Here is a 25,927-nt window from a genome sequence, read left to right as displayed (position 1 = left end):
TGATCTAATTTATAGATTTTAGTGTATTACAAATTTATTCTATTATGCTAGCATGACAAGGATTGGACTTTTATTTTTGGTAAAAGCATAGCGATTAACCATGCTAAGCAGTACACACAGTTATTACAACTGATGCCAAAAACTTCATCTTCAATATCCTTTGTCTTCATCAGCGGAGCACTGCTCGTCTCGTCAACAGAGAAGAAATTAGTTGATCATTTCACTTTTATTGAAAAAGATCAACTAATTTTTATTAACAAATTCAATTTCTCGTGAATCATCAAGGCTGGTGTGAAATGAATACTGTAAAACATGCTATTATTCAGATTAACAGTGAAGCATATTATATAGCCCTGGAGTAAATATACTTAGTAACACTTAATTAAACTGATTTAATCCTAATTCAAGAGTGAAATTCAGGAAATGCTGGAAACTGCTGGCAGTGAAAGTGGTCTCACCAAATATTTAAGGACTTTTTAGGTTCATTTATTTATTTTAACAAATGGTGCAACAACCGTTTTTGATCAACTAAGCTTCAGTTTTATTTAAAGGGAAGTACATATAAGTACATATAATTTGGCAGTATCTTAGTGTAAAATGTTCATAACCTTAGCTGCATTTCTGCAAATATAAAATAAATAAATTATATTTATGTCTTTTTAATTTAAAAGTGCAAGTTTTTTTTTTTTTTTTAAGATCAGAGGTAAATCCATTAAGTCTAACAGAGAGACGTGGGGATCACAGATAACCTAATACAACAATATCACAATACATGGTGTACAGAAATGATGTCACCACACAGCAACACTCAGTACAGTGGAACAAAGTCACAGATCCCTGTGAGCTGCTTTTCCTTCACTTCAAATTCCATTTTCTTTGCTTTTATTCATTTGAAAAGTAGCACCACAAGCAGTCATGAAAAAGTGAACGAGAGATGTTTAAGAATGATTTAATGTGAATTCCTGGTGTTAATTCAATTCAGTTCAATTCAATTTAATTTATTTAACACCATAACATATGGAAGAAAAGATCTTTTTCTCATGCTTAACAGAGAGCATACATCATTTCCTCCAAGCAGGTCACATTTGTACCTGAATTCAGCTAAAAGACTATTAAAAGCAGATGTTTGCAGCTGTGTATGGCTTGTGGCAAATCTGTTGAAGGTTCAGAGTGAAGGATGGACACTTAGTGACAGATCACTAGAGCTGAGATAGCTTTCTACAACCCTCCGCCCTCAGGTGACCTCCAGGAGTCTAACAGGGTCTCCCAGGGGTTCCAGCAGAGGATGTCCTGGATGGAGGTTGCCATAGTGACCGCCAGACAGGTCACTAAGGCCTCATGACAGGGATAGATGACCGAGAGGAAGTGAGTATGAGCCAAAGGAGAGGGGTGAAGGTGGAGGAGAGAAAAAAGACAAGAGAAGGACAGGAGGAGGAGAGTTTAGTCGGCCTCCTGTGAATTTTGTAATGAGGTCATGACACAAGGAAAGGAAAGAAAGGACACCAAAGAAGGGGATAAGGAATGATGATAAAGGAAAAGGACTGATGGTTGCAGAGACCAAAAGGTGTAGGCTGGTAAAAATGAAAAACAGGGGAAATTGTTTTACCAAACCAGCTTCTCAAAAATGAGAAAGGCTCGTTTCTCACAGTTACTCTGTAATTGGCTCGTGTAAAGTGCAGTGGAGCATACTAAAAAGCCACTGAGAGAACATACAAACTATTCATTTTGTTACCATTATTCCTGTAAAATTACAGGGTCAGTTTATCAAATGGCAAGTTTCTGTTGAGTTTTGTCATTTTTCAGTTTCAGCTGATTAAATTCCACTGAGTGGCACACAGAAATCTCACTACAGGGGAAAGTGAAACCATCAAGCTTCACGCAGTTTGTTTTTTAGACTTTTCTACAGTGTTTCTCTGATTTTTAAGGGTAACAAAGTTAGACAGGCAGGGTTGAGATTGTTTTAATATTTGCATTGATGGGATAGTAGCTATACTGGACAAAGGATGTTCAAGATGGAGTCACCAGGCAGGAGGAAAAGAGGAACCACAGAGAAGATTCATGGATTTAGTGAAGGAGTGTATGCTGAGGGTTGGTGTGACAGAGGAGGGATAGGTTGAGATGGAGGGCCATGGAAGAAGAAGAACGCCTGATTTATTTTAGTGATCAAGTTATCTCGGGATAAAAAGCCTTCATTTAAGGTGAGTCACTGGATCTGTGATGGTCAGGCCACCTGTCCAAGGCGTACACTTCGTTTTGCCCAATAAAGATGGCACTGATTCCAGTTGGATAAGCAGTTAAGATGGACAAGATGAATGACATTCACTACATCAGGCAAAATGATCAATTCTGATTTAATTATATTTACAAATATAATGAATGAAAAACTGGATTAACTCTCTGTTGAGATCTCTCCTGTTAAAATAGTAAATATCAGATAATGCATCACCTTTCTGAGCTGACTTTTGAGCCAACAACAGCAGCATTTGGGAAGAAATCGCTCACAAAGTCGCACTTAATGCCACAAAACACTAGTTAGACTCAACTTGCAGATAAGTGAAGTATAATACAACCCTAGTATTGTCTCACACAAAGCAACTAGCTGATTACGACAATTACAATATGGGTGTATTTGTCATCATCCTCTGAAGCATGCTCACTTCCCTTTTATGAACCTTTCAAAGGCTTTGTTTGTAGAACAATTTACATTTATTTAAGTTACAAGCTACTAAAGCCAGAGAAAGTAGTGCAGGCAACTCCTGAGGTATGACATCAGATCAGCTACATTCACTTTACCTTCCAGTCTGATCCTCAACAACAATGTAACCGAGTCTCAACGTCCCAATAAAGCTACACTGAATTAAACCGAAATTGACTCAACTGTAAAGTCGGCATCTGCCCCTTCCTCCTCCCAGCAGTCCATGAACACCTTCCACTCGCTCCTCCTTATCACCTCCTCCACCTCCTCTTCTTCCAGCCTCCTCTGCCACGAGGTGCGATACATGTCTCCGACAAACACCCACAAAAATTACGAGGAATTCCCATAAATGAAACACGTGCTGAGGTTGTCTTCACACCTGCATCCACCTGCTCACAAATTCATTTTCTGAGCTGTAGGTCTGCTTCACCTGCTGCTGCACTTGGCTATATTACAAAAAACAGAAAAAAAAAAACAGTCTAATGTTGCCTAATTGGTGATGTCATCATTCAGCCCGCATTGCTGCATTGCCATCTGAGCTGGGAGCGCTTCTCCAGATGTGCACAACCCGAGTTCCTTGCACCCTCCAAAAGCCTTTGAACAGGCTTCATGCATGTACATCCACCTCCCCTTTCCTCTGTGAACCTGCTGGCCAATCGAAAGCAGAGGAATCCCCTCCAATCCTCAGCCATCCCAAAACCTTTCCACTGCACCTCCTTGTGTCTGGGAGAGTCATCCATCAGTCCCCAGTGACCACTGAAGTGTGAAATTAAAATCGGAGAGTGTGTGTGCGCTTGCCTGCATATATGTGTGTGTCTATGATTGAGATATCTTGTGTTTATGTGTCCCAGTAGAACAGAAGATCAATAAGAGGCCTGTGGGAGCCACAATATCACACCCTCAGGCCCCCGAAAACTGAGCTAATAGAGATGTCACCACCACTCACACATGTGTAAGTACATTCCTGTGCTCTGTCATGTTGATATTCGTGTGTAAACGGACATGAGGTGTCTGAAATAATTTTGTCACGCCAAGCGAGTAAATTTAAATTGATTGACAGAAATATACAAACTGTTTATGAAGGAATGTGTGAGAGCCCAGGAAGTCTTAGGTCTGTAAGGAACGGCAGCCTCTGTGCATTCATAAGACATGTAACAGTACCTGCAATCGTAATGAGTGAACAAAGGTGTGTGTCACACTGTAAGTTGTTGCACAGTAAACCAAGCACGGCTGGGATGGTACTATACATGTTGTGTCTTTATTTGTGTATTTTTTAAAGAGAAGAAACTAATGAGAAGAATTAAATAATTAAAACATTTAGAGGTCTCTAAAATCAACACTGCAGTCTACACCTGCTGGTCAAAAGTGTCTGAGCTGATTTTTGTGCCTGTTTGTTGTTTTTTAGAAGTGCATGAGGAACACAATTGGAAGCAAATGAAGTTCTTATATTTAGATTGCTCTTACACGCTTTATTCAAAGGAATGATTAAGAATTGGAAGCAAAAGTGGCTTATTGCTGGACTGTGAATAAACTTGGGAATCAACTTACATCTTGCAGCAGCTTCTCCAGATTCTCCTGGAGTTCGTAGAAGTAGCGGGAAGTGATGAGGTCCTCTCTGCTTTTCTCCAGGCAGTCTCTGGACAACTCTATAAGCTGATGATGAATGAAGCTCAAGACCCCGTCGGCCAATGGGCAAATCTTCTCTGGGGCCGAGGAGGCAAGCAGCTCGGCCAGACGCTCCTCCATTTGAGCTGTTGCCTGAGGGGAGGAGGCGGAAGGCAATTAAAGGGTGGGGAGAAGGATGAGTCACACATAGGTACGCTCATGTGAGACACATGGAGAGACAGTAAACGGCACGGCTATAAGATAATCTCATATGTAAGGGAAAATCGCTTCTAATTGAAAAATTAATTATTCAAAAATGATGTTTGATACAGGCCTGAAATAATGTACTCAATGAAACACTAAACTTCTAATCTTTAGCATAATACATCGTCTATGTCACAGTAATTGAACAAATACTTTAAGGGACAGGTCGCTGTTAAAAAAAAAAGAGAGAGAAATATGGAACAGAGATGAAGACTAATGTCACATATTAATAAGAAATAAGAGTATTTTATTTCAAAATGCTGCTCATACAGCACTTACTGCAGCTGCTCATTGGATAAAAACATAAATAATATTTCAGTTGTGTATAAATCCTGTATTAAATAGAAAATAGAAACAAAGCAAACGCATTGATCTCTTAGGCTTCCACATATTGATCAGCCAGATGATTGGACAGCATTCCTGGATCTTTTTTTACGCATGTGCATTTCTCTGCATGCTAGAGTCTTAATTTGCACTTGTGGATGTGCAGCCTTTCTGCACAGTAATGAACAACATATTTTTTTAAAGCAGTGCTGCATTAGGGCTTGAAAATATATGTTCATTTTGAATATGTTCTTAGCACCAATTTTATTAATCACTGTGGTGCATCTTTTTTGTTTTTTTAAGTTATGTTCTCTACTCAAATTCAGACAAATGCTGCAAAACTGATGGTGCTGGATAATGAACAAACACATACTGTGAAAGCAACCCAAGTTTCTCTAGGCAAAGACATGAGATATTTGACCAAGTGAGTGACCTGATATTAGCCTAATAGAGCATGATTTTCAGTTGTTAAACTGAATGCACAAAGATTCACAAACATGCAGCAACTAAAGCTGGCTGAGTAAAGGCCTAGCAGAGCATCTCGATGGAGGAAATGCAGCATATGGTGATGTCTGTGGGTTCTAGACAGCAGTCACTGACTGCCAAAACTTGTTACTGTTTGAAACTGTATTAGTGGCTACAGAGATGAAATGTGTTCATTGACTAACTTAAGCAGAAGGTGTCTGAGCCCATGCACTTATTACAGAATCAGGTGTGTTTTTGATGTAACACTGCAGTTCAGCACTACTTCTCAGCCTGGTCCCCTGCTCACAGAAACATCTGTAGATTCTTTTTTTTAATACATTGTGTGCTAAAGATGATGAAATCCCCAAATTCTTGCAGTTGTCCACACAGTAGTGAACTCTAAACATTTTTAACTGCTTGTTATTTGGATTCTAGACTAACTTTGAAAGCAAAGACTTAAACTGAGGTTCTTGCATTGTTGTTCTTTTGTCCATCCCTTTTTTTTTTAGCACTTCCTTTAGTTTCTTTAGGAGCTGTTTGTCAGTAATACAAACCTTTGGGAATCTCTCCTTGTACACATGGTTCATCATCATAATCTCATGGTCGAAGGACACAGGAGAGCGCCCAGGGCTGAAACAAAGCAAATGGAGATAATCACCAACTGTAAGCCACTAAAGTCTTAGCATGCCTTTAGTTAAATGTGCTGACAGGCAACCATTATTTTCAAAAAGCCTAAACTGTTTTCCAGGACAGTCACAGGTTACTTTTGATGTAGCTCATCAGGAAATTGTTCTGTATATACTGTGGAACCAAAAATATGAGCATGTGATGCACAAACACTAGCATTTGAAGCCAAATACTTGTGAGAAGGGATCATGTGAGCATGTATAAATAATTCCACTAAGTCCACCTGTTCACTATATCAGAATTTATATAGTAATATAGTGATAGTCATGGTCCTGTAGTGTATAACGTAGTAGACCCAAACTTTAAATCATATTTCCAGATGGTAAAAATGAATATAATTTCTTTAAAGATTCTCTGTAACATACATAAAAAGCACAAACTAGCATAAAGCAGAGACAGATTTTTTTTTCTCCACAGACGAACATTTAGAAAAGTTCTGGTGCTGGCTTGCATTCTGAAAAAAAGATCTACCCTGTCAGAAACAGGCCTGAGGAAACCGAAGTGACAGACAGGCTCGGTCAACTCAGAGCAGAGGGGAAGAGAAAAGGGATGGTGCTCACACACAATAACAGGACCTGGGGGTCTTCATCATACGTGCATCTTCAGCAGTGTCAACCGAATACCATGACATCCTCTAGACTCACATGGTTGCACACACTGAGCAGCGCAAAGGTAACGCCTCTGGAGGCTGGCAGACCAACGGACAGCACGTGTGCGTCAGTAATAAGCCAGGCCTCTTTACTACTCGTCCAGCTCCGTGCAGCGAGTCTCCATTAGTCCTCGGGGGGTTTTCATGCCCTGACAGACTGACAGTGATGTCTCCTTTAGTTCATACTAGCACCAACAGTGGACTTCCTTTTCTCTGTATTGTGCTTCTCCCGGGACTCATCCCTTTTCTTATTCTATCATGAACCAACCCCCACACCTGACCTCTCTCTACAATAACACAAAACAGCAACAGTAGCAATACCCTTGACCTTTCCATGTCTCACTTTCACAATATGAGATGGTGACAGGCAGTATGTGTGCGTATGTGTTTTAGTCACGGAAGACACATTTAATTCTGAACAAGGCTTTGATAACCTTCGCTTTTATTTACTTATCACATATGAAAGTGAAAACTGCTCTCCAAACGATAAGCGTTTTAGGAATTTTAGGAATCTGGCACACAACATATATTCATCTGTTTTAAACCATTAGTTTGGTTGTTATTAACCGTTTCTGGAATGATTTTAAAGATCCTTCTTGAAGATACACTGTCAGTACATTTATTATAAACATCTATCACATGTAAACACGGCCATAAATTCAACTGTTATTAAAATAGTCTAAGCTTGCCTTTGTGTCACTCAGAAACAACTTGAATACATGTTTATTACTAGGAGGGTGATGCCAGTTTACTTGAGCACATGCTCCCCCTTGTATGTAAATGGACTGAGCGAAAGAAGAAAAATTAATGAAGGCATCTCTATAACGCAGCCCACTTCCATCCATTCATCCATTTATCCATCCATCAATGTACATCGACATCTATGGTCAATTTAGTAAGTGCTAAGCTATGTACAGGGCGTCTTTTGTCCCGTTTTCCTCCCATCACCCCCAGCCTGGCTGGAGTTTTGTCTCTATTATTGTAGGGTCTTTACCTTACGATATAAAGCACCTTGAGGTGAATTGTTAAGATCTGAGGTTATATAAATAAAATTTAATTGCCCTGAGTGTATATTTCCTTTTCAAGAGGCCTAAAATGACTTTTTATTGCTCTCACAACTTAACATGTCATGAAGGGTCATCACATCAAGGGGGTAAAACATTTTTTGTTAAACTCAAATATAGTAAAATATCTAATTTTACAAAAAAAAATTATTTGACCTGAAGGCCAACCAACAAGTTACTCGTTTCCAAAATGAATTGAAATATTAAGAAAACATTAAAATAGGATGTGCAGAAAAGACACCTCACAATTTCTGCAAACTTAAGAGACTTAATATGACTGAGGTTACAAACCCCCCAAACAAACACAAAGACATTTTAGTCACCACACATCTGTTAGTATGAGTCACTGATAAACACACAAATATACCCGTGCACACAAGCACATACATGGTGACCTGTACCATGAGGTAATGCTCTGAGTCATCAACCGGCAGCTCAAAGTCCAATTACGAGCGTAATAGGAATGAGAACAGCCTGAACGTGACAAACATGCTGAACGTCATGAGCGCAGTTTATCACGCTGACAGATGACCACACACACACACACACACACACACACACACACACACACACACACAGATATGTATATATACAGAGCTGTGAAAAAGTATTTGCCACCTTCCTAATTTCTTACTTTTTTTGCATATTTGTCATGTTTCAGATGATCAAACAAATGTTAATATTAGGTAAACACAATCAAAGCGAATACAAAATGCAGTTTTTAAATTATGATTTCATTTATTAATGATAACCTTGGCAGCAATCAAGCATTTAAAAAAAACTGGTAAGGAGTTTGTTTTTTCTTTGCTGTGCAGGGATTTTGGCTCACTATTTGCAAAAATGTTTTTAATTTGGCTACACGTGAGGGTTTTATGGTCATGAGCACCTTAATCAATCAAATTAAGTACAGACCCCTCCCAAAAATCTTTTTACATATTTTCTGATCCAACTCTACGATAACGATGTTCAGTATTTCAAACTTAACCGAAAAGGACCTCATCCTTTCTTTTCACTGCTTCATTGTGAAACATCTGACTTTTGAATTTGTTAACAGCTTAAAATTGAAAAAGCTAGAAGGAAGATGTGTTTTCAGCTAGTTGGTGAAAGAAAACTGTCTTTGTGACATAACAGCACAGCAATAGGACAGAATTTGGGTTTACTGATGCTTTACAAAAAGAAAAAGGCTAGAATATCTGTGCATGTGAACATGCAAAGGCAACTGTTAGTGATGGTAATGGCCTGTATTTATATAGCGCTTTATGGTCCCTAAGGACCCCAAAGCGCTTTACATATCCAGACATCCACCCATTCACACACACATTCACACACTGGTGATGGCAAGCTACATAGTAGCCACAGCCACCCTGGGGCGCACTGACAGAGGCGAGGCTGCCGAACACTGGCGCCACCGGGCCCTCTGACCACCACCAGTAGGCAACGGGTGAAGTGTCTTGCCCAAGGACACAACGACCGAGACTGTCCAAGCCGGGGCTCGAACCGGTAACCTTCCGATTACAAGACGAACTGCCAACTCTTGAGCCACGATCGCCCCATCGTGTACGTCAATCACCTGATGCGATAATATGTTCAACTTTAAAGCACTTCTTTAATGTCCGTGTGCCTTAAAAAAATTAAGGAAAGAGAAAATCAATCAAAAGCTGTGCAGCTCTGCCACAGGGCTCAGTAAGTAAAGGAGGTGGAGTTTGTACAAAACAGCCTGAGGCACTTTCTTAATTTTCACAGTATATCATTGGTGTCTTCTTTGTGTTCTTCTTGTTGGACGCTCATGCCTGTGAGCAGCCTGAGCAGATATTAAAATAAATCTCCCATTCAGTGTGCGGTAGCGGACGCCGGAGTGAAATCCTCTGGATGAATAACATAAGAAAGCCAGACAAAGGCTAATTAGAACCTGGCTATATTTCTGCTGTAATGGGAAATAAAAACTGCCTTGCGGCAATCCCTGCGAAAATCGTCTTAGTCATTACTCTGAGAAATGACCTTGGAGAAGAGATATTGGAGCAAACTGTGGGACAGTTGTTTTAGTGTGGGGCTGCAGTTCGAAAGTTAGCACTTATACTTTCAGAAAGATATGAAATTTGATCATTAAAACATTGGGTGAAGGCCCATTTTCTTTCTAAGTGGTCATGCCACATGTGACAAAAGGCACTCAAAATGCAAAAGAGCTGATTTCTGCAGAGGATAATTGAAGTAAATCAGATGAGACAGGGAATCAGACGGTGATGGTGAGGCTGGGGGGGAAGGCTGAGGTGAGGTGGGAGGAGAGATGATTGGTGTGTGTGTGTGTGTGTGTGTGTGTGTGTGTGTGTGTGTGTGTGTGTAAAAGAGAGAGCGAGACAGAGAAAAATAACATTGCTGCTTCACAACTGAGGCGTCTGACTTGGGGAAGTAAGATGCCTAATTGAGCGTGACAGAGAGGGGGGCACATTGTGCCTTCACCACCAAAAATCATCGATGATGTCATTAAAATCCTCCCAGCTAAAACCTAATGAAAATATAAAGGAACAGTGAAGGTATGTTTGTTTAGTGAATCCTACAACAGTGGTGCAAATTCTGTTCAAAATTGATGTAAAGTGTAATTTCAGTACTTTGTCTTCATTTACTTTTTGGCTCTGTTTCCAGTCACGAATTCCAATTTGTGTTAAGCTGCTTAAACTCAACTATTAAAAAAAACATAATTATAAAATATTTTCTAGCTTTTTGTGTTTGCATACAGCCTTCCTTTGGAAGTACACATTTCATCTATAATCCGCAATTTGTTTCTATTGCGTGAAATCCGTTAAAGTTAAAATTGTCAGATAAATTAGTCAGCTACCATTTCTGACTTTGCTGTTTGCTCAGCATAAAGCACCAGAGAAAAGTCTGGACACACAGTGTAGAAAAAACACTGAAGAAAGCAAAGCTGTCAGGTGTGCTGATCCAAGCTATTGCTACGATAAGAGCAAAAGCCCTCTTAAGACGTTTTGAAGTGCAGTCTTAAAAACAGCAAAATGCTGTTATGAAAAAGGCTCAGAAAAAGAGGAGCAAAGAAGGGAATCAGTGCCTGCTGAGTAGAAGCTCATTGGAGTTACCAGCCTTAAAAAGGTGTGGACGTCACAGAGATGCTTCCCGGAGATCAAGTAGTGCACACCTCCCCTCATCAGTTGCTGTGTCTTTGCCAGACTGAGAAAAAGAAGAGATGGTTTCTGCCTGTGACATTCCCACCATGAATCATTTAGAAGGAGCTGTTATTGTGTGGGGGCTTTGCTAGTAACGGTCAGATTTAAGGTGACACTTTAGTAGCAACCAAAAGATCCTGCAGTGACACATAGTCCACCTGGTTTGAGCTTAGTGGGACCATCATTTATTCAGTGAGCCAGACCACATCTTCAGGTTCTGTAAGGACTGATAAAAAACGAAGCAGCAATGATGGAGCGCTGCATCAGTTAGCTTGACCTCTGCACTCACCAACAGAAATGGTTGCAGACTGTAGAGAGAAAGGGAAGAGGACAAGAGATGCTCAGCCTTGAAGGAAGGTGATGGAAACTGTCCAGGTGATGACATCATGACTAACAGATTGAAGAGTGTATAAAACTAATATGAATTAAAAAATTATGTTTTTCTGTATTTAAACATCCTTGTTTACTACATAAATATGAGGTATATATATATTTTTTAAGCTATGATGTCTTAAGAGCCCAACAATACAAAAGGATCTATGAACCCATTTTGCTTCTGCAAAAAATGGGATTAATAAAGAAGCTACAGAATGACAAAAACAATGGTGAAGGTCATTCCTTACAACAGAATGATAAAATATATGATCATATTATTATATATTATTGCTTTGCAGCTCATGTTCACTATATGGCCTCTCTTATCCAAATAAACATACTCTTCTTCTCTTGTTCCTTCTTTTGTCTGATGGGTCCAGTCAGTGACTCCAGTTAATTTCTTTCTTTGCTCATCATTCTTTCATCTTTTTGCGTTTCCTTTTCAAACCTTTAAACTGCGTTTACTCCTCACATTATTACTGCTTTCTGTTGGGTATTCCTCTGAACTAGATTAAAAGCTCATTAAAAGCTTTTTAATGACACTCACTGCTGGTAGACTAATATGATGTCAGGGTTTTGCTGAGGCTCACTCCTCCTTCATACGAGGGGGGCTGACAACCAGCCACAGCTGAAACACTTTTCAAAGTCACCTCAGAGTAAAGTAACTTGCTCACAGTCAGCAAGTGCTCTGTGCTTGTCAGCTCTTCTTTTATCTCTGATAGAAGCAGGTACATTTTATTTTAGCTTGGTCTTCACCCTTTTAACTGTTGGTGCTAAAATTTAACATCTAAGATCTTTTTATTTCATTTTATTTTCTGACTGGAGAGATATCAAGGTTATACAGGGACACTGTTGATGGTGGATTACCCGAGATAGCAAACCACACAAACACACACACGCCACCAAACACAGCGGGATTCTAATCAGATACACACCATGTAACTTGGTATTGCCTGCCTTCATCTCATAGGATGAAAGCATTGGATATCTATCCATAAAGAATCAGGGATAAAGATAAGGAGAACGATGCAGAGACGAAAAGATGAAGGGGTCAAAGCAAGTGTGTGATACAAGGAAATTTTAAAGAGGACTGATACAGAAAATCTGTAGATGATAGGATGAGGTGAAATCTGAAAGTATCTCTTGACAACCAGGAACAGAAATAGAATCACAAAAAAGCAAAGATGGCTGGAGATGGCTGGAGACGGCCAAAGACAACGAAACACTGACAGATCTACAGTTTGACAGGTGAGTGTCACAGTGAGGACTACTCTCACTTAGACCTGTCATGGGTAAGTCAGAGGAACATGCGTGACCTTTTTAAGACTGACAAATACGCACACAATCTGGGTCTGCTAATGTTTGTTCATCCATTGTGAAATGCTATTCTAGTGCTGTGCTGTATTTAAAAATCAGACCTCCACAAGTGAAGGGGCACAGCAGTGTGAGCCTCCTCTACAGACGAATGAAGGCGCAGCAACTTTACACTCAAAATGAACAATCTTCATCCAGGACTGACTGATAAAGCAACATTGGTATATGCTGTATGCTCCCTTTGAATGTAAAAAAAAAAATGTTTAGCAGAGACATGTGTTGCATCAACACATGTCTCTGAGTTTGTGCGTCTGGGCCCTACAAGGGTTTTTCTTTTGCAGGAAGCCTCTAGCAGCTATAGAAAAATGCATGTCATTTGCTTTATCGTTCATTTCTGCTTTCCGCTAACATGTAGGCTGGGTTTCATGTTGCATTTTGCTGGATCGAATCAGAGTATATCTTGAGAGCTAGCTCAGAGCTCCTACCTTAGGCTGCGGGACCGTGGTCTCATGGCGGGGGAGTGTCGTCCCTCCTCATCCGTGATGCTCTCAGAGCTGAAGTGTTTGGTAAGGAAGTGCAGCTCGTCAGGTGTGGGCTGGAAGGGCAGCTGGTGCAGCTTCTCCTGGGATGAACAGGAGGACTGTGAGAGGAGGAGCACAAACGGAGTATAGATTACAACCAGCACTGAAGCTACAGTGAGGAGTAAGGCCGGAGCTAAACTGGGATTAGAAGAACTCTGGGTTGAGTTTGTCTTTGGAGTAAAGTTTAGTCCCCTTCTCATTAGAGGAGAAAGGGACAGGGAAAGCAGATTACTCCAAGCTGGAAACTCCTGAGAGGTTTGAAAGGAGCTAAACTAGGATTATACTACAGGCTAAAACTATTTTTGCTTGTATGATGCATTTTTTGAAAGTTAAAGTGCTCTAAATGGAAATTGGCGCAAGGAAATTTTAGCATTATCTCTAGCTGGAATAATTTGCAGTAGTCTGTCCTTGCAGGAATTCCAGGTGTTAAGGCTCGTTTCTACACGGAAAAACAGAGTGGAAAGACTCATGTAAAGAATGAAGTGCTGCTTATCTGTAAATCCGTGTGTCATCAAATTATAATGTATGTATTTTTGTAATTCCACTACTGGAAAGGTTTTCCAAACAAGTTTAAGCTGAACTTCAGTGAATGTGAGTTTCTAAAGCTGACAAGTGAAAAATCCCCAGTTTGATTCCAGTAGGAGGCACAAATCCTCTTGGGGTCATGACAGAAAGGGCATACAGCATAAAAAACCCACCCGTTAGGGTGAAATTCACACAACAAAGGTCTTATTTGTCCGAATAAGATAAAAGGGAAGGGGGGCTTGGTTCTCTCTTAGTACAATGATTGTGTTAGTCTGGATGCTCAAGTTCACAGCTTCAGACAACTAAGTCAGCCTGCTGCCTTCGATGCACAGCGAGGCTCATTTTAAAGGCAGGAGCCACAGAGGAAGTGTGCACTTTTAAAAAAGGGAGATGAAAGAACAGCAGAAGGTAAAGGACAAGGAGGAGAATAGGACCAAGTGGGACATTTGACATGTCCCTAGGAGGGTTAGAAAAAGAAAAAGAGTAGGACGCAGAAGTACACTTAAAGGTATCAGAATGAAGGAATCAGCAGTGGATGCTATGGCAGTTTTGCAGCTTTGTAGTAAGTGAAATAAAGTATCTGTTTCTAGTTTTCGTGGATGAGTCTATAGATCACTACAACAGACATACAAATACATGCAGAGACAGAGTATAGTGAATGTATTTACCGAGACAGTGGAACTGGGAGTGTTGGTGCCATATCCAGAGGAAGGCAATGAAGCGAGAGACCAGCGTCTGCCGTCAGTCCTTAAAAACAAAGAGTGAACATTAAAGAAAACGAATGGATGAAGACATCAGCACCCAATAATCATTTTCAGTGAAATACGACATATTCTCCACAGCCAGAATAACAAGATGAAGCAGTGTCACATACAGTGGAAAAGTATTACAGTAGGTGGAAGAAAAGGTGAAGCGGAAAGATAACATGGAACCTACTGCGTACAAAAAGCATCCACTGAGACTGTACACGCGTAAAGAAAAGCACCACAGAGTTCACAGACTCGACAGCTCACCCTGTGTCAGAAAAGCCGGATTCTTTACTTCACAAATACCTTCTGGTTATCAAACATTAGCCAGCTTTTTGTCACTTTCAGTAAATATTCATCCCAACAAACCTTAAGTGCCTCCTTACCCCTTCAGTGTCTCAGCTCCATATCCAATTAAAGATGTCCCACTTTAAAAACATCTCGCAAGTATTTCATTTCTTTTTGTTTTACACTTTCGGTTAAAACGAGTGAAACTTCTTCTGGAGATTTTTGAAGAAATTTATAAAAAGATCATAAAAGCATTTATTTAAATATCTACAAAATGATTTGTTTTTCTTCTAAAAAACCCTGTGGTGTTCATTATGATATTTGTTTATGGATGTAATTCTCTCTTTTGTTTTTTTTCCTCTCTATTGCCTATGTGTTCTGGGGGGGGTCTCCATTTTCCTCGTGTTACCTTGTCTGTCTACATATTCCTGTTGTCTCTGGACTGTCCCTCATTCAATTTAGTTCCACTTTTATTTTGAAGGTTAGTTCCTCTTGTGGTTCTCTCTGTTATTCCTTCCTTCTTCTGCCCCCCCATTGGTGTCTGATTGACTTCACTCCGTATTACCCTTCTTCTTCAAAAGGAACACTCCTGGTCTTGCTATTTAGGATGTTTGAATTCCTAAAATACAGCTGGTAAACAGAGGAGATCGTACAGGAGAGGCTAGCCTGAAGAGCCATAACTGAAAATGTACTTCCCCTGCAAAAGTGTTTTGTGAGAACAACTGAGAATGTTTGAGTATTCACCGATAGAAAATAACAAGAGGATGCTTTTTCATGTCATTCTTATCTCTGCTTATTAAAAAAGCAGAGATAAATGTGTGTGTGTGTGCTGAGTCATGCAGGACAGAGGGCAGGAAGAGGCAGGCGGAAAGGTCAGAGGTCAGAATGGAGACATTACCTGTCAGCCCTGTGTCCATGGCTGTGAAGAAGACAAGACAATGGTTTTCTTTTTATTTATTTATTATTTTTTTATTGCTGACACACAGACTGAAATATAGATGCAAATTGCCTCGGTTGGTTTTCCAAACAAAACATATCTGATAAAGAAAAAAGTTTAACTGCTGATACTTTGTTGGCAGTGCAGAGTGGCACAGTTTTTGTTGCCATATGTATTTTTAATTTTATGACAACAAGCACAATTATTTCATGCAAAGCCAAATGAAAACACATTTCAAAAAATACATTTAAATGAAAGAGTTTCTGGTAAAATAAGGCTTTTATGTAAGTAGGAACAGTAGACCCAAATCAATGGCCCGTCATATCAGACTCCACCACACGGTGTCCCTCTCGCCCCACAGTGTGCTGAGCAGCGGCAGCTCTGAGGTCAGTGGCTGGACAGAGAGGGATTTCCAATTCAAATCAGCACTAATGCTCCTTTTTGCTGCTGCAGTGTTTGATGATGTCGTCATGCAAACAGCCTGCCTGTTCGGCTCAGTCCTCGAATGGAGAATCTCAGTTCAATCAAATAGATTCCAACCCCCTGCCCCGCCACAGCTAGGGACGATGGTGTCTCACAATAGTTCCCGGAAGTTAGCAACATACGCTAGCCACGCCACAGATATGGGAGCACAGAACTTTTAAAGATAAGATATGTAAAATACTATTTACAAATTTGCCTCCTCATCAGCTCACACACTCATTTACATCAGCAGCAGCTCAGCTCTCATAGGGCTCTCAAAGGTCACTGAGTTGTTTAACACTGTTTCAAAGATACGGACATTAAAAGATGAAGTACACCTTATCTACTTGGGCTCAGCATCTGCAATCTATTACTTTATTTCTATTTTTTTCCTGATGTACTGTATAACTTAAAACTGAAAAGAACTGGTAAGAGCCAATGATCACTAATACAATCTGTTTATTGAGACAACAACGCTTCTGTGTTTTTACATGTGTGACTGCAAACACAAACATCCTCAGCACATAAATGGATGTCTTACCTGCGAGCAGGAACAAAGGAGAAGTGTGCAGCTGTGTTGGGAGAGAAGTTGCGAGGACTGTCCAGTGGGCTGGTCCCTGAAAGACAGAGAGAAGTAAATGAATAAGCAGGAATGACAGTAAAACAGACAGAAAACAGAAAACCTACATCTGTGTTCACATGATGTGGTCTTTCTTTAACACTATGAACACTGATGTGGCAGCTAATTCAGGGAGAATCACAGGGAATGAAAATCATATCCGATTACCTTACTTCATTGCTGATGAGAAGTTAATTAACTGATCAGGATGTGTTTTGTTAACATGTGCCATTTTCATAATAAAAGACAATGTGTGAAGTCTTAATCCAGTGAATTTGCTCAGTGAAAAGAGATTTAAGCAAATGAGACCACAGACTATGCAAATAGGTAAGAAAAATGTTGCGGGTTTTTTTTTTTGTCATCTCTAGACTTGTCATCTCATGTCATTGTTGCTCAGCAACTTGGTGCTACTATTGTTTATATCAGGGATCAGCGCATCATGCTGATGCCAGCGAGCATGCCAACCAACCATGATCACGGAGAAGAAGATGCAAAGATGCAGAAGAGAAAAAGGGGATGTCTGCAAACACACAACTGGCAACTGAGACTGATGATAAAGATGGGAGATAAGATGTTTTTAATCAAATTAGAGAAGTTCAAGGAAATAAAAATCCAAGACAAAATCATAAGGAAAGAGGCAGAGGGACTTCTTTTATTACCAAGTATTACTACTTTGATCAAAGCCCAAGTAACGGCTCCCAGTAATGATATCATTATATCAATAATAAAACATAGCAAAGCTATGTGCTTACTCAAGACAGTAATCTCAAATACATCATAATATCTGTGCATCAGAAAAAAGAAAACTTTGTCTTTACCAAAAGCTAGTTAACTTCCTTTTACTTTACCCTCTTAGCTCATTACCTACTGACTAGTAAGATAGAGGCAAACCTGTGTCAGAGATTTGTTCTATGCCAGGACTAATATTTTTCATCTTATACATACTTTGCTTGAGCAGTATTACTACAAAACACTGCAAACATTTCCATCCCAACCCAAACCAAATACTCGGACTATAATATACTATTATACTTTTATGAATGTCTTCCTCTGTACAGGCTCTAACCAGAAACTTACTCTCAATGACATCACCAAGTTATTTTTGACCAGGATATTTCCTATGACGCAAACATTAAATAAATATGCCATCTTTCATCTGTGCAGTATTGTTCATACTGGGGTTCTTAAAAAAAAAATATCAAGCTTTACAGAATGAATTATTTGTGCTACAAGACATCTTCCTGCTGCATGTACCAACCTGAAAATATGAATGAGAAGATAAAAAGGCCCTCATTGTGAAAGCAGAGCATGTGTTAAGTTTTCTGCTCCTTCATTTGTTTTCTTTTATTCTCCATCACTTTAAATTTCTGACCTTGAACAAGACAAGAGCAAAATGAGAATGCGAATGTAAGATGTATGAAGAGAAGAAACGTGGGCGATATGCAGAAAATAAATTGGAAAATAAATAAATAAATAAACAGGGGAAGTGGCTGTAATAGAAGACAGAGAGGAATGAAGATGGGCTCTCTCACAACCTGATTGAGTGTCTCATTAAGTGAACGAGCACACGGGGGAAAGTAAAAGGTAAAGAGCTTAAAGGAATGACTAATCTGTCTTCTTGAATCACACAGAAAGGTGGAGTTAAAATTTAGATTAAGATAAAGTATTTGAACCACCTGCTTTTTACATTTACTATTACACTGTTGAAAATATACAAATATAAATGAATGCAGTTTAGTTAACTCGTTTTATATCACTTAGACTGATAACTACCACGCAACACATCATATAATGATTGTGGCAATCAGTGAGTTAACTACTCTAAATTGAATAAAGGGGGGAAAAAAACAGCTTCCCCAAACAAAATCATGTGTAAGTCGCTAAACAATAACGTAGTTTAAGAAACTGGGGACACAAACACTCAATTACTGCTTCAAGTTCAACACAGAAGGGAAACATTTCTCTTCACTGAACACCAAAAATCTCCAGAACAGCTTAAATTTACTGTGAAGCTCATAATGCAGCCACTGCCACAGAAGCCACAGATGATCCTCTGTTTAATAAAGCTGACATTTTTTAATTAAATATGCTGACATATCCATGCAAAAGCAGTGGAATGGATATTCCCGGTCAGTATCTGCGGGGAGAAACAGCACTCTGATAATAATTCAGCAGAATGAGGCTGAAGGAAGAAAGGGTGAACACAGATGAATAGCAGAGGAAAGGCTGGCAGTCTCAAAAACAGGAGGAGAGATTAAGTAGTCGGACATTTCCACATCAATTATGCATTTTTCTCAGCAGCATGTCTGGACAGAGCAGAAACTCCAATATTAATGCGAGCATTTGCTTGCCGTCAGATGGGAACCTCTGTCTGTCTAGTTGGTTGTGAAGAACACGTATGCACATATTGGAGTGAACAGGTAGGTTATTAGTCAGACAGATTGCTTGTTAGTGTACATCTTACTTGTGTCAAATGTCTTATACATGATGTAGTATGGCTGCAAGGATGCTGCTGAAGTTGCATTTAAAAGGACATGGAGTTGTCCCTGGAGCTGTTAGCAGACTCACCCACTGCACCGATCCTCCCTGTTCATATATTATACTATACTTAGAACTGTGTGTGCATATGTGCACAGACCATTATTTAAGACAAGGATCCATCTATCTCAGCAAAGAGAAATCAGACACATCAGCGATGGGTCAACTGGTGTGTTTGTGTTTAGAAAGGATGGTTCGGTCTCCTCAGACGTTTTTGCACGAGAATGTGTTTGTGCTCACAGGTTTATGACAAGAGTACCAGATACATGCACAGGACATGCAGTCATGTGTTTCACCACAAAAGAAAGTCACTTTAATCCTTTTTTAAATCACCAAAGACCGAACAGATTGTCATGAAACATAAAAACTAGACATTCCTTCACTGTTTGCTCTCCCAACTTGTGGTAGCCTCTTTTATGGGGAAGACACTCACAGCACCCGCAGGTTTTTGCTAAATAATATATTGATACGTATTTAATACTCGTGTGTCTTAACAACTTCACAATTCTAAGTCCATGAGCTAATGGACTTACTGACTTATAATGTATGTTCAACACAACATGAAAATCATCAGTGCTGAGTCGATGGCTTGCAGGTATTTTGGACTGAACTCTCCACATTTTTTGACAGAGATTAGAGCCGACTTGAAAACTCAATCTAAGATCACGTCTATCTCCCATTACGATAATAGCAGCGAGGAAAATATGTGTGCCTTTATATGTACTGCAGTAAAGTGAAATAGCAGCAATGTGTCCATCTGCTGATCGTGCAGTCTCAACTGACACCACAGTCAGTTATTATTTTGCCACAATCAAATAGATTCCAGAGAAAAATCACTATGCAATCTATTGTCATGAAAAAACACTGTGGCATGAATTTTGCACCTGAATAAGAAAAAGTGAAGTGAAATGTAAATTATAACTGAGTGCATGTAGTAAGAAGTCTCGTCACGCCATATATAGAAGCTACTTTGCTGTCACATTTTTAGGTTTCCTGCAGTAAATTGCAGTGACAGTGACCTACTTTAACAAAAACCAAGAAATATGCTTTCATATCAGATACATGCAAATGTGATATCTGCTCTGTGGCTCTTCATTTTCACTTGCCTGCTCCCTCTCCAGGGAAGACGAGGTGGGGAAATCAAAATAATTGGGAAAGGGGTAAAAAGATATGTTCAATACATGCATATGTATGTAGAAATGTATAAGCCTTGAGTCTGTGACATGAAACTGAACAAAAGAAAAGCCATCTTTCTTGCGGTCCTTCATTACAATTGCAAAAATGAGCAGTGGTTTGACAGTATTCATCTCGACTCAGAGCGTATAGCTGCCAATCACAAGCTGCCCTTTACCAAATAACAGCTTCCTGTCAGGCAGGAGCGGAAACTACAGGCTTGTGAAGTGAAACAAATAGAAAGGATGGAGATATTCTGTATGAGTAAATGGGGGAGAAGAGAATAGAAAATGAAGCTTGATGTTAAAACATTACAAAAATATCAAGAGAGGAGAAAAAGAGATCATGAGAGGCAACAAGGGATTCATGCAGACCTCCAACATTTAATAAGTCTTTTTTTGGGGGGGAGAGGATTGGTGCTCATCAGACCCTCAGGATATTAGACTGAAGAATTTCCATCTGATTAGCAGCAAATGGCTTGGTGATTGAAACTATGATGAAATTCAGGATTATGGCGAGAGCGAGAGACTGAGAAGGGGGAAAAGGGAACGAAAGGACAAGGCTTAACCTCCAGTGGTTCATATTAATCAGTTCGTGTCTACAATGAGATATCACAGCCTGGATTAGACAGTTACAGTGGAAGCGTGGAGCTGTGTTCACACTCGATATAAAACCAAAATTCACAGTATTAAAGTAAACAGATTCAAACTAAACAAATTGTAAATTGTCCTGCGGCTTCACAGCTACAGGACAGAAAATAAAAAACAGCATCTTTAATTAGTGGTATTTAATTAGAGGTATTTAATTCCTGTGCAGGGTCTAGGACACATAGACAGCACTGCAGGACTAGTGGCACAGTTACCATGGCAATGCAGCAGCTGGAAGATGTAAATGGAGGAAGGGAAGATAGAAGAATGGAGCAAAAGAAGTGTACAGTATTAGTAACAGCAAACCACACTGTGAACACCAACAGGCTACCACAGATCACTTCTATGCACCACAGATGCCCCGTAGGACATCCATCCAGTCAGATATGAAACTATGAAAAGAAAATCATCATGTCAAATACGTAACGTATGATGGTGAATTAGATTTTTCTTTTTTTATCCTCTCAATGAGCAGTTTAAAACCTCCTCCCAAAAACAAAAACAACACCTCTTTTATTTCCAACCCTTCCCGTTGTCTTTTGTTAACTTCAGACATCACAGTATTGTTCCTATGTCATTTCATAATATAATGCAATACAGGAAAATCTGATTAACAGATCAGTGCTTCAGCATACAAGTAGAATCTGTGCACCTTTTAGTCAGAACAGAAACCAAACTCTAACCACAGGACTACAACCTATAGATATTCAGCTGATATTCAGGGAAGACAGCAATTTACTTTATGGTGAACAGCAGTTCTTGTATAAATGATCATTCACTGACACCAAGGTCACCAGTCACACAATAGACTAGGGTTGCTCAATTAATCGAATTTTAATCTAGATTACGATCTGGGCTTTCAACGATCATTAAAAATGACTGAACCGATTATTAGCACCTCCCTCGTGCTTTACTCTTGCGCTGCTCCGTGTGGCAAATCGAGCGCACCTCTCTGCGTTTCGAACACGCGTCACAACAATTAAGAGGACCCGAGGGAAGCTCGGAAAGCTCGGAAAGCTAGGTGGAGGATGACAAAGCTCCCATCAGTAGCAAAGGCTCTCTGATTGCTTGGCTCTAAGCCTGTGTTTCATAGTTCACGAGTAGTTTATAAAATCAGTATCAGGATATCAATATTTAAATATATATTTTGGGGGCATCAGAAAATGGTTTGAGATCAGTGTCTGAGAAAGAATGTTATAAGATACAGAGATATACAAAACCATCATATTGCACCAGTAAAAATAAGCTTTACATTTACAAAGTGGCTTTTAAACTTAATTTGACTGACTGACCAAACAATACTTGTTTAAACATATTTCCACTAAAAGCAAAACAGTATAAACCAGCAAAGATTCTCTAACTGAGCTGAATTTAGTTTATTCGCAAAATTTAGTTGCACTAACTTTTAAAACAGTTTTCAAATTTAAATTGTTGCTGGTTTTGTTGTTGTTTGTTATTTTACTTTTTGGGAATTTAAGTTTATTTTATGGTGTTAAGAAAACTTTTTCCCATATTGTCCGAACTATTGTTATTACCAATATAATTTTGAGGCGATATCACCCACCCAAGGAAACACTACTACCACTATCGGGTGAGGGCAAACACAACATGGTAATGAGTGTTTCTTTGTGTCACACAGCCTCTCCTTAATATTCTCTCCTCAATATTTTACCATCTTTCCATCTTTCATATTCATTCAGCTCTCGCTCTCTCTCCTCCCATTCAGTTACTTGCACCAATAATCCTTTTCTCTTCTGCCATTTCGGTCTATATTTTGATTCCTTCGCTCACTCCCCTTCAGGCTACATCAATCATTTTCCATCTATACATTTGAAGGGTGGAGGAGAGGATGGGTGGGTGTGTGGGTTGGTGGATTTGTGCGCTTGTCTTCCTGTCAGATGTGTTCAGAAGACATTTTGTTAGCACGCATTTCATCTAATCATTTGGTGTGTGTGCATACAGCTTCTAATATCAGCACACACACACTTTTTCATAGCGAACGCATGTATGATGGCATGGTGGGTGGAATCCTTTTGAAGTGACTCTTGCCTGCTTCTTCTCAGGAGTATTTCAAGAGTATTTTATAAGGGTGAAATAAACATTTTTGCTATAAATATGTCCGTTTGTCAAAGATCAAGGCAAAATCTCATCTTGATGTATTTCCTGCTGCAAGATCAGCTTAAAGTTAAAGACACTGAGCTTACACAGGGAGACAAGAAAATGCAATAGCAATTTGCCAAATGTGAGAAAGTGGAAGCAGCTTCCCAATCATTTTATGTGCTCTAGCCTCTATAAGTCACCCAGCAAATCAGTGGTTATGCAAAATTATTGTCAAGGTGCTTGACTTCTCTTTATCTGATAAGATTAAGCAATCAAAATTCTGTCAAGAAACTACTGCTAATTGTGCCAGAGTGCCCTCAGATTATACAGTCCAGAAAAATTATACACTATCCAAAACAAAAACAAAATTCACCCATATTGGGTAACTTCCCTCCTGTGCCAAAAACAGTTGGGACTTGGATTCAAGATCTTTAGTGAGTTGTTGGATGGGTTTGGGGAACTGGATGCTGACAGGTTATTCTCTGTGTTATGTGGGTTTCAGAGCGACTGGATCTCACAGAGGCTCAGTCACATTGTGAAGTTAGGTGTCTGGAGACTGTGCCACTTCAGACTCTTTGCTTTGTAACCTGAAAATAGCAAAGAACGACGAAGGTGTGGTGCGACGTACTATCCTTCTGTTATCAGCAACTGCCTATGAGAGATGTGCCTCGTCTTCAGCAGAGTGTTTGTGGGAGAAACAGTAAGTTACGTTCACATGAATGCCTGGACCCCAGGTTTCCCAGAAGAACATTGTATTGTAACAAAATAATCACCTGCATGCTCAGCATATATGCATATGTTTCAATGATTTTTAAAGCTATACAAATATTGCATACGATTGCATACGAATTCTAGCCAATCAGCAAGGACAACCATCAGTCTAGCATTATTGTAACGATATCTTGATGATGTCAGTTTGAAAAGTGTGAAAATCTAAGCAATGCATTGGTAACAATCTATCCAATAATTAAGATGAAGTAAATATTTCATCTTAATTATAGTAACATGGTGTTAAATTACAAATAATAATATTTACTAATCAATAATAATGGCAACATTTATTTAAGGAGTAGGTTTGTTTAACAAAAAATACTTATTTTATAAATATGTTTCATATTATACAGATAAGAGAAAATTACTTTAAAATCAGAGAACATTTTGCTAATATTATTTGCTTATCATTTGTCAAAGATTACATTTTAAAATAAAACTTTCTTTACTTACCCAGGCATTGAAATGCTTTTGTTAAAACCATGAAGCAGTTTTACAAAATAAACAATGAAATAATTTTTTTTATTTCAGATTTCAAACTAATTAGTAACCAATGGATGAACATTACAAGTACTAAATATTCAACAGCAACAAACTATTACCTAAAGCATCATTATAATAAACAATGGTTATTAATAAGTGTTAAAAAAAAAAAAAAAAGTCTGTCTGCGGCAGCTGACCGTATGTCAGCCTGTGCATTCATTCACACAATCAAAAATCTCACTGTGCGATCTCAGTGTGCTATCAGAGCTGTTAATGGAGCTTCGTTGGTGTGTGATTGTAAACAACATGACTCCATGTAATGCAACTTGTCTGCTGTTACTACACACTTTTTAGCAGAAGAACAACATTTGAGCAGGGTCAAAATTGCCAATACAACAACACCAAAATTATCGCCTTTTCATCATAATTTATTCAGCAACTCTTGCTGAGAGTGGATTTGCACTACTGAAACTGATACTATGGATACTGATGATATTACAGTATTGAGTATATCAGGTCTATAGTTTGAAACATCAGAGGCAGTTTGTATACAGGAGTGTGTGTTACCTGTGTGTCCATGCAGAGGTGAGTGTGGTCGTGGCAAGGTGGGTGAAGTGCTGGACGTGACAATCAGGCTCTTCCTGTTGCTTGCCCGACAACTGAGAACAAAAACAAAGGCAATTTAGTGACTTTAGCTTAATCTAAGTTCAGATTTGAAACAAATAAAGTCAGGGTAATTAACTCTTTACGTAAGTACAAGGATTTCATAGAACTTTCAATGAAGGACACAGATTCCTTGCATGGAATTTGCTTCTATAAATGTTCTTTGGCATTTCATAATCACCAGTCACAGACATTATGAAAGCACATCATAACCTCACACACTGTTATGAATGTTAAGTTAGTCATTTGTACTTGTTCAAAAATGGCAAGAGACCCTCTGCACATCTGAACCAATAACAGCAGGTGTCCACTTTGCTGTCAGATGGCCTACGTATGTGGAGCTTTCATGCGTGCACTGCCAGTGAGCTCGCAGATGTTACAGTTTCAGTGAAGCAAGAAGTTCAGCAAACACTCTAGCCTTCAAACTGCTGGACAGTGAGGACACAAAAATACATCAGACTATCACAGCTGTGATCACACACACAACTAAGTAACCACAACTGATGAAAATGGCAGAACAATTGTGTCCAATTTAATCCAAACCACTTATACGCAATACCACCAATACAGCGGAAGGCCTAACTCAACATTTGCTATTCAAATCAAGTGGACCCAATAACTTTGTTTTTAAGAAAAACTGTTTGAAAATACAACATTCAATGTATAAGTAATATAAGTAAATATATTATGTGTGCAGGAGACCAGGTAGAAGGAAGCAGACCTGGAGCATTGGAGGTGAATCGAAGTGTTCTAATACGGTGTCGACAGGAAGAGAA

The 25,927-nt window shown here is 39.2% G+C and overlaps 1 protein-coding gene across 11 annotated transcripts in view; it reads right to left on the bottom strand.

Moving 5' to 3' along the window:
• Positions 1-25,927, bottom strand: part of mast2 (microtubule associated serine/threonine kinase 2) — a 141,450-nt gene that overhangs the window by 21,369 nt on the left and 94,154 nt on the right. For 10 of the 11 annotated variants that reach the window (XM_013273515.3, XM_019346731.2, XM_019346732.2 and 7 more), the window contains 7 exons: positions 25,056-25,147; positions 16,699-16,774; positions 15,657-15,677; positions 14,393-14,471; positions 13,104-13,258; positions 5,908-5,983; positions 4,244-4,453 (listed from right to left, as the gene is read on the bottom strand). In XM_013273515.3, coding sequence (XP_013128969.1) covers positions 4,244-4,453; positions 5,908-5,983; positions 13,104-13,258; positions 14,393-14,471; positions 15,657-15,677; positions 16,699-16,774; positions 25,056-25,147 — 709 coding nt within the window. The remainder of the gene's footprint in view (positions 1-4,243; positions 4,454-5,907; positions 5,984-13,103; positions 13,259-14,392; positions 14,472-15,656; positions 15,678-16,698; positions 16,775-25,055; positions 25,148-25,927) is intronic. The other variant, XM_025899747.1, reaches the window with a different exon arrangement.

This window comes from Oreochromis niloticus, linkage group LG17, assembly GCF_001858045.2.
Source record: "Oreochromis niloticus isolate F11D_XX linkage group LG17, O_niloticus_UMD_NMBU, whole genome shotgun sequence".
Lineage (NCBI taxonomy): Eukaryota > Metazoa > Chordata > Actinopteri > Cichliformes > Cichlidae > Oreochromis > Oreochromis niloticus.
Note: the sequence above shows the minus strand (reverse complement) of the source record. Positions and strands in the feature narration are given on the sequence as shown.